The sequence below is a fragment of the Heterodontus francisci genome, unplaced genomic scaffold, assembly GCF_036365525.1.
Source record: "Heterodontus francisci isolate sHetFra1 unplaced genomic scaffold, sHetFra1.hap1 HAP1_SCAFFOLD_1083, whole genome shotgun sequence".
In the NCBI taxonomy this organism is placed as follows: Eukaryota; Metazoa; Chordata; class Chondrichthyes; order Heterodontiformes; family Heterodontidae; genus Heterodontus; species Heterodontus francisci.
In genome coordinates this window covers 80650-88554 of record NW_027140161.1, presented here as the reverse complement: position 1 = coordinate 88554, position 7905 = coordinate 80650, and the positions used below count along the sequence as shown (strand labels likewise).

At 50.6% G+C, this 7905-nt stretch overlaps 1 protein-coding gene across 1 annotated transcript in view; it reads left to right on the top strand.

Moving 5' to 3' along the window:
* Positions 1-335: 335 nt before the first annotated feature.
* The window catches only part of LOC137358969 (ephrin-B3-like), a gene marked incomplete at both ends in the record, with an annotated part of 84753 nt that continues 77183 nt past the window's right edge, over positions 336-7905 (top strand). Inside the window, one exon of the mRNA XM_068025135.1 lies at positions 336-639. Within this exon, the coding sequence (XP_067881236.1) occupies positions 336-639 (304 nt within the window). The remainder of the gene's footprint in view (positions 640-7905) is intronic.

The following is a 7905-nucleotide window of genomic DNA, read 5'->3' as shown; positions in this document are numbered from 1 at the left end:
TCCGTCAGACTGCACCTGTTTAATGGACGGCGGCCTTAGCCGAGGGAGGGGATGGAAACAGGGGCAGAGGGGGAAAGAGGCACTCGGATACAAACTACATTTCTATAGCCCCTGTCACCACCTCAGGACGTCCCAGTACGTTTCACAGCCTCTGACGTCCGTCTGAGGTGGCACTGGGAGTGTCGGCCTGGATTATAGGCTGGGGTTTCTGCACTGGGGGCCCAACATCTGGACCTCCTGCCTCAGGCAACAGGACATGAATAATGTGCTGATGTTGTACCCACAGGTGAAGAATGATGTGAAATGTTAAGCTGTGATTTTAATGGGTTCTGTCTGTTGCTCGCAGGTTCCAGGACGCCAAGGGTTATGTCCTGTACCCTCAGATCGGGGATCGTATCGACCTGATCTGCCCACAGTCAGTGCCACGCGGCACCCACTCCACGGAGGATTACGAGTACTATCGACTATACTTGGTAACGCAGGAGCAAGCGGAACACTGTGACACAGTGATGAGTCCCACTGTGCTGCTAACCTGTGACAAACCTGACCAGGTCACACGATTCACCATCAAATTCCAGGAGTTTAGCCCCAACCTCTGGGGCCTCGAGTTTAAGCCCCAGCAAGACTACTATATCATCAGTAAGTGAGCAGAGAGTGGCGGGCACAGCCTCGGGGAACGAGGGGGCGTACTCGGTGGGAACGAGGGGCGTACTCGGGGAGGAGGAGAGTTGGTGGGGGAAAGAGGGGGTACTCGGGTAGGGGGGTGCAGGAAGGAAGGTGGAGACAGAGTGGGGAGTGAGGAAATGGGTTGGAGAGTATCCGATTGTGATTCTCCAGCCATCATGGAGAGTGGGACAGACTGGACAGAGCAGTGGGTCTTAGCTGCTTGTTAGCACGGGATGATTGTGTGGCGTGTTCTCTACAGACAGTTTACGTTGTATTAGCTGGTCAATGGATGATCTGCATTCATTGCACAGGTCAAGTGCTGGGACCAGTAAAGCTCTGGGTGGAATCTCTCTCTCTCTCCAGTTTCAAGCCTGGAGTTGGTATTTTGTCTTTTTCCCCCTTCTGTGTGCTGCACTGTACCCTGGTCTCGATTCAGCTCTACCCACCATTGTCCTGCCCTTTCCCCTATCCCTATCCTGTTGCATTCTACACTTCCTGAGCTCTCCTATCTATCTTACTGCCGTCTGTTAGTGTGAATAATGTGCATTGAGTTTCTGAATCCAAATCATAACCTTGTAGGTTTTTTGAGCGCATTGGGTGTCATTTATAATGAGCAGCTCTGTGACTGAGCTAGGAGTTGATTGAACAGGACGTGTAGGCTATTGATTCCCTTTTGTTATATTTCGAGAAGACACACTTTCAATCGATGTCCAGCCAAGGGGCTCGGGAACCAAAAAAAAAACACCTGGAATCTTCTGAACCTAATGAGATTTGAGTTTTTGCCGTAGGAGTTTTCCTTGCTAAGGAGGCCTCATTACTCAGGTGAAAGTTTCGAAGTGACGGATGACTCTCTATATTTGCTGCGATCTTTTCTTACTGTTGCGTCAAGTTAGACAAAGCACATGAAAACCAGGAAACTACTTTTCTCATTTCCTGCCTCCTCTCATTAGAGTGTAATTGCCTAATCCGGCAGCTGGGTTGCTAGCTTGAGGCTTCGGCCTATATCGAGGCCTAGCTGTTGCTGAAGAGTTTGCTAAAGTTGGGAATGCTGTTTACTGTGGTAGGGAATGTAGGAAATGGACATTTTGTGTTCATATGTCAAAGTAAATCCGAATACTCTCCACGATTTCTCCTCCAATTCCGGCCTCTTGTGCATCCCTGATTTCCATTGCTTCATTGGTGGCCGTACCTTCAGCTGCCTGGGCCCTAATCTCTGAATTCCCCTCCCTAAACCCCTCCACTCCTCTCTCCTCCTTTAAAGAAGCTCCTTAAAACCGACCTCTTTGACCGAGTTTTTGGTCACCTGTCCTAATATCTCCCTACTTGGCTCAGTGTCAGATTCTGTTTGATTACACTCCTGTGAAGCCCCTTGGAACGTTTCACTGTGTTGAATGATGAGTACATGAGAGAAAAGGAATCGGACGATATGCTGAAAGACTGAGGTGAGGTGGATAAAGTGGGAGGAGGCTTGGGTGTTAAAGCCAGCACGGCCTAGTCCAGTTGAATGGCTTGTTTCTGTGCTGTACACTCTGTGTAATGAGCTTCTCACATTGCTCTTGTGGTCTCTTGGCCAGAGTGGGTCAAAACCCAAGGGATCCACAACTTCTGATTGTGGGCTGATCCCCCAACGGATGTCGGGAAGGGAGCGCCTGTTTAGTGATCCGGAGCCAAGCACCTGGGCACCTGAGCTAGTTGGCACAGTGCCGGCCCCCGCTGCACCAATATGGATGACATTCTCACGGCACAGCGGCAGGTCAAATCATGGGCACGTTGTGGCAGGGCCCTGGATGCACAGGAGTAGTTTTCCAAGGAATGTTTTTCCTCGGGACAATATGGGAGACAGAATGGACAAGTCACCTGTCGGGCGGCCAGTGTAGTGAATGGCGATGCAAAGGTGAACCCCTGAGTGTTGAGGCAGCTCTGAGTCTGTGGTTTACCCGCTGTGGGATGGGGTCTGGATGCTGCTGTCTCACTCGGTCACTGTCTCTCTGGGCTAGACAGTCTGCCAGGTGTGTGATATGTCTGAAATCAGCCTGAAAGATTGTGCAGTCACTGCCAGTGTAAATCCAGTTAGCACCATCCTCTGCATTCGTTTAGACAACATTGTCGGTACAAGCCGGACAAGCCCCCCGATCGAATTAATCACCAGGGTTAAATTTCTTAATTGTGACTCTTACAGGAGCCTCTGAAAATTCAGATTTTATTTTAGACCAATTAGTAAAAGGATCAGCGTAGATTTTTAAAGTTATTTTCAGTTATTTAGAATCTAGTTACTCACAATTTATGGAAGGGAGATCCCCTTATTAAAATGTTTATTTTTGAAACAAACACATTTTTTCAGCTATTCTAAAGAAAAAAACTGCACCAGAAGATTCTACGGTTGCGATTATGCAATTGAGTTTGATCGGAAATTTGAACAATAACTTGAATTGGGAAATGCAGCAGCGTTTGTACCCCGAGGGGAATCTCTATCCTCACTGTGTTTGACACCAGTCTTTAATCAGCCTGTTCACAGGAGATTTTAACAAGAAAACTGTACAGTGGGAGTGAATGGGAAGGGGTTTGGGTCCATTGGGATTGTGTATAGTGGGAGTGAATGGGAAGGAGTTTGGGTCCATTGGGATTGTATATAGTGGGAGTGAACGGGAAGGGATTTGATCCATTGGGATTGTGTATAGTGGGAGTGAACGGGAAGGGGTTTGGGTCCATTGGGATTGTGTATAGTGGGAGTGAATGGGAAGGGGTTTGGGTCCATTGGGATTGTATATAGTGGGAGTGAACGGGAAGGGATTTGATCCATTGGGATTGTGTATAGTGGGAGTGAACGGGAAGGGGTTTGATCCATTGGGATTGTGTACAATGGGAGTAAATGGAAGGGGTTTGGGTCCATTGGGATTGTGTATAGTGGGAGTAAATGGAAGGGGTTTGGGTCCATTGGGATTGTGTATAGTGGGAGTAAATGGGAAGGGGTTTGGGTCCATTGGGATTGTGTATAGTGGGAGTGAACGGGAAAGTGGTTTGGGTCCATTGGGATTGTGTACAGTGGGAGTGAACGGGAAGGGGTTTGGGTCCATTGGGATTGTGTATAGTGGGAGTGAACGGGAAGGGGTTTGGGTCCATTGGGATTGTGTACAGTGGGAGTGAACGGGAAGGGGTTTGGGTCCATTGGGATTGTGTCTAGTGGGAGTGAACGGGAAGTGGTTTGGGTCCATTGGGATTGTGTACAGTGGGAGTGAACGGGAAGTGGTTTGGGGTCCATTGGATTGTGTACAGTGGGAGTGAACGGGAAGTGGTTTGGGTCCATTGGGATTGTGTACAGTGGGAAGTGAACGGGAAGGGGTTTGGGTCCATTGGGATTGTGTACAGTGGGAGTGAACGGGAAGGGGTTTGGGTCCATTGGGATTGTGTATAGTGGGAGTTGAACGGGAAGGGGTTTGGGTCCATTGGGATTGTGTACAGTGGGAGTGAACGGGAAGGGGTTTGGGTCCATTGGGATTGTGTACAGTGGGAGTGAACGGGAAGGGGTTTGGATCCATTGGGATTGTGTACAGTGGGAGTGAACGGGAAGGGGTTTGGGTCCATTGGGATTGTGTACAGTGGGAGTGAACGGGAAGGGGTTTGATCCATTGGGATTGTGTACAGTGGGAGTGAACGGGAAGTGGTTTGGGTCCATTGGGATTGTGTACAGTGGGAGTGAACGGGAAGGGGTTTGGGTCCATTGGGATTGTGTACAGTGGGAAGTGAACGGGAAGGGGTTTGATCCATTGGGATTGTGTACAGTGGGAGTGAACGGGAAGTGGTTTGGGTCCATTGGGATTGTGTACAGTGGGAGTGAATGGAAGGGGTTTGGGTCCATTGGGATTGTGTACAGTGGGAGTGAACGGGAAGGGTTTGATCCATTGGGATTGTGTACAGTGGGAGTGAACGGAAGTGGTTTGGGTCCATTGGGATTGTGTACAGTGGGAGTGAACGGGAAGTGGTTTGGGTCCATTGGGATTGTGTATAGTGGGAGTCAATGGAAAAGACCCTCATGCTCCCACAGGGAGTGTATTCCCGCTGTGGGAGGGGGATGGGGCCTGATTTTGGCTGCAGATTGAGTGATAGTCTCAGTTATGTCAAGGTCTTGTACCCAGGTTTCCTCTGCATTGCTAACTCTCTGGGCCGAGCCTTCGGCCTGTTTTCCTTCAGTAAACAGGGTGTCAGTGTCAGTTACTAATAGTAAAGGATGGCTGTGGGAAGTTGCGGTTGATTGCTGGGGAGTTCACACAATGACCAGACAGCAGAATGATGGGGTTTGTGTTCGGACTGATGGACAGGCCGAGCCAAGTAGGAGAAGGGGAGGAAGAGAATAGCGTTACTGATTACCTGCCAATCAGGGCAGTGTCTACTGGCACTGAACAAATTCCACCCAGCTGGGGATGTGATGTTTCTACCCCTCACTCCGTGTTGTATAGCGAGGGACAGGGGGGGAGCATCAGTTTGACAGATAACATCATCTGTCAGCTCTCAGAACACTCTATACCTGCAGCAGCTCAGTCAGAGGGAGCCTGAGCAACTAAAAACACTTGTGATTTCATTCCTCTATTTCCCGCGCTCTCTCTCTCATTCACTCAATCCATTCCTTCTCCATAAAGCCCCTGATTCTTCCAATTCTCTCCCTTTCCCTTTTTGTGTGTCTCTTTCTCTCTCTCTCTCTTTCACTCAGTATGTGTGTCTCTTATTCTGTTACAAGGGGATGATGGAGAGACCGAGATACAGGAGAGTTGGAGAGAAAGAGGGAGGTGAAGAGGATTGGAGAGAGTGAGAGAGGGGGAACGAGAGACAGAATGAAAGAGAAGGGAAGGGTTGAGTTGTCCTATCCAGCCTCTCAGTCCTGTTTATCTCTTGCCCTCTGGTGTTTGGGACTTAATAGAAACTAGGGGTTGAGAACCCAATGTGGATTCTCAGACGGAGATCCAGATTTTATGCTTAACTCTTCAAAGCCCGGGCGAGATTTTTGATCTGCTAAGTGTGGATGAAATGTTAGGAGAATGAGTTAGTACCGAGCAGGAGGGCAGTTGATGAGTGTAGTCCAACCAGTGCATTAGACTCACCCTGTGGAACCTCCAGTGTGAAGGCTGGGTGTCTCCAGACGTGGCTGCTCTTCCTGCTTAGGCCTCAGTCCATAAGCAGCACCTACCTCTGGGGGCCCCTCGCCTCCCTGTGAGGGAGTGTGTCCAGAGGTTCCTCCGTTAGCGTGTGTGAGATGGGGCTGCCTATCTCCCTCAGCACAAGCCCGATGTCTTATTGCCCACTGCCACTCACAACCCTCCTCACTCACACCATCCACCTCAGCCTCTCGAGGGGCCTTTGTGTCACCATGACAACCAGATATTTCCAACCCTCCCGTTTCTCACCTTCCTTCCGGAAAGTGCTGACTGACACCTGGACTCCGCCATCTGCCTCGCGTGTGTGCGTGGCTGAGTGCTAAGTGATGGTTGGCTGTGGTGAACACCGTAGTCACGGCAATAACCGCAACAACAATGACTTGCATTTGTATAGCGCCTTTACCATTGTAAAATGTCACAGGATGCTTCACAGGAGCGATTGTCGAACGAAACCAGATCGGAGCCACATAAAGAGATATTAGGACAGACGACCAAAAACTTGGTCAAAGAGGTTGGTTTTAAAGGTGCGTTTTGAAGGAGGAGAGAGAAAGGTGGAGAGGTTTAGGGAGGGAATTCCAGAGCTGAGAATCCAGGCAGCTGAAGGCACGGCCGTCAATGGTGGAGCGATTAAATTCGGGGATGTGCAAGAGGCCGGAATTAGAGGAATGCAGAGAGCTCGGAGAGTTGTGGGGCTGGAGGAGGTTACAGAGATAGGGAGGGTGTAGGGGCTGGAGGAGATTACAGAGATAGGGAGGGTGTAGGGGCTGGAGGAGGTTACACAGATAGGAGGGTGTAGGGGCTGGAGGAGGTTACAGAGATAGGGAGGGTGTAGGGGCTGGAGGGAGGTTACAGAGATAGGGAGGGTGTAGGGGCTGGAGGAGGTTACAGAGATAGGGAGGGTTGTAGGGGCTGGAGGAGGTTACAGAGATAGGGAGGGTGTAGGGGCTGGAGGAGGTACAGAGATAGGGAGGGTGTAGGGGCTGGAGGAGGTTACAGAGATAGGGAGGGTGTAGGGGCTGGAGGAGGTTACACAGATAGGGAGGGTGTAGGGGCTGGAGGAGGTTACAGAGATAGGGAGGGTGTAGGGGCTGAGGAGGAGGTTACGAGATAGGGAGGGTTGTAGGGGGCTGAAGGAGGTTACAGAGATCTCAGGGTTGTAGCCGGCTGGAGGAGGTTACAGAGATAGGGAGGGTTGTAGGGGCTGGAGGAGGTTACAGTGATAGTGAGGGTTGTAGGGGCTGAAGGAGGTTACAGAGATAGGGAGGGTTGTGGAAGGCTGGAGGAGATTACAGAGATAGGGAGGGTTGTAGGGGCTGGAGGAGGTTACAGAGATAGGGAGGGTTGTAGGGGCTGGAGGAGGTTACAGAGATAGGGAGGGTTGTAGGGGCTGGAGGAGGTTACAGAGATAGGGAGGGTTGTGGGGCTGGTGGAGATTACAGAGATAGGGAGGGTTGTCGGGGGGAGGAGGTTACAGTGATAGGGAGGGTTGTGGAGGCTGGAGGAGATTTACAGAGATAGGGAGGGGGTGTAGGGGCTGGAGGAGGTTACAGTGATAGGAGGGTTGTGGGGCTGGTGGAGATTACAGAGATAGGGGAGGGTTGTCGGGGCTGGAGGAGGTTACAGTGATAGGGAGGGTTGTGGAGGATAGGAGGAGATTACAGAGAGGGAGGGAGGGGGTGAGGGCCAAGGAGGGATTTGATCACAGGGAGAATTTGACAACGGGGGTGTTGCTGGACTGGGTTCCAGTGTTGGTCAGTGAACACGGGTGGGGTGGTGGGTGAATGGGACTGGGTGCAAATGAGGACACACTTCTGAAAGAACAGGACGGCCAGTGACAGACAGCAGGATGAGTTTAACACGTGATGTTCTAGTCTGTGGTTTAGTGGGATCCTGTGTCCACTACATCAGGTCCTATTGTCTCTGTTTACCTCCAATGACCTGCTGAGTGAGATGGAATGAAAGACAGCTGTGTGTCTCCTTGAAGAAGTGAATTCTTTTACTGTCTTGAAGATACAAAAAGGCATTTTCACAAGGGCAGTGACTGAATACTTCATATCCCCCCCCCCCCCCCCCACCCCCGATTGAAGTCTTA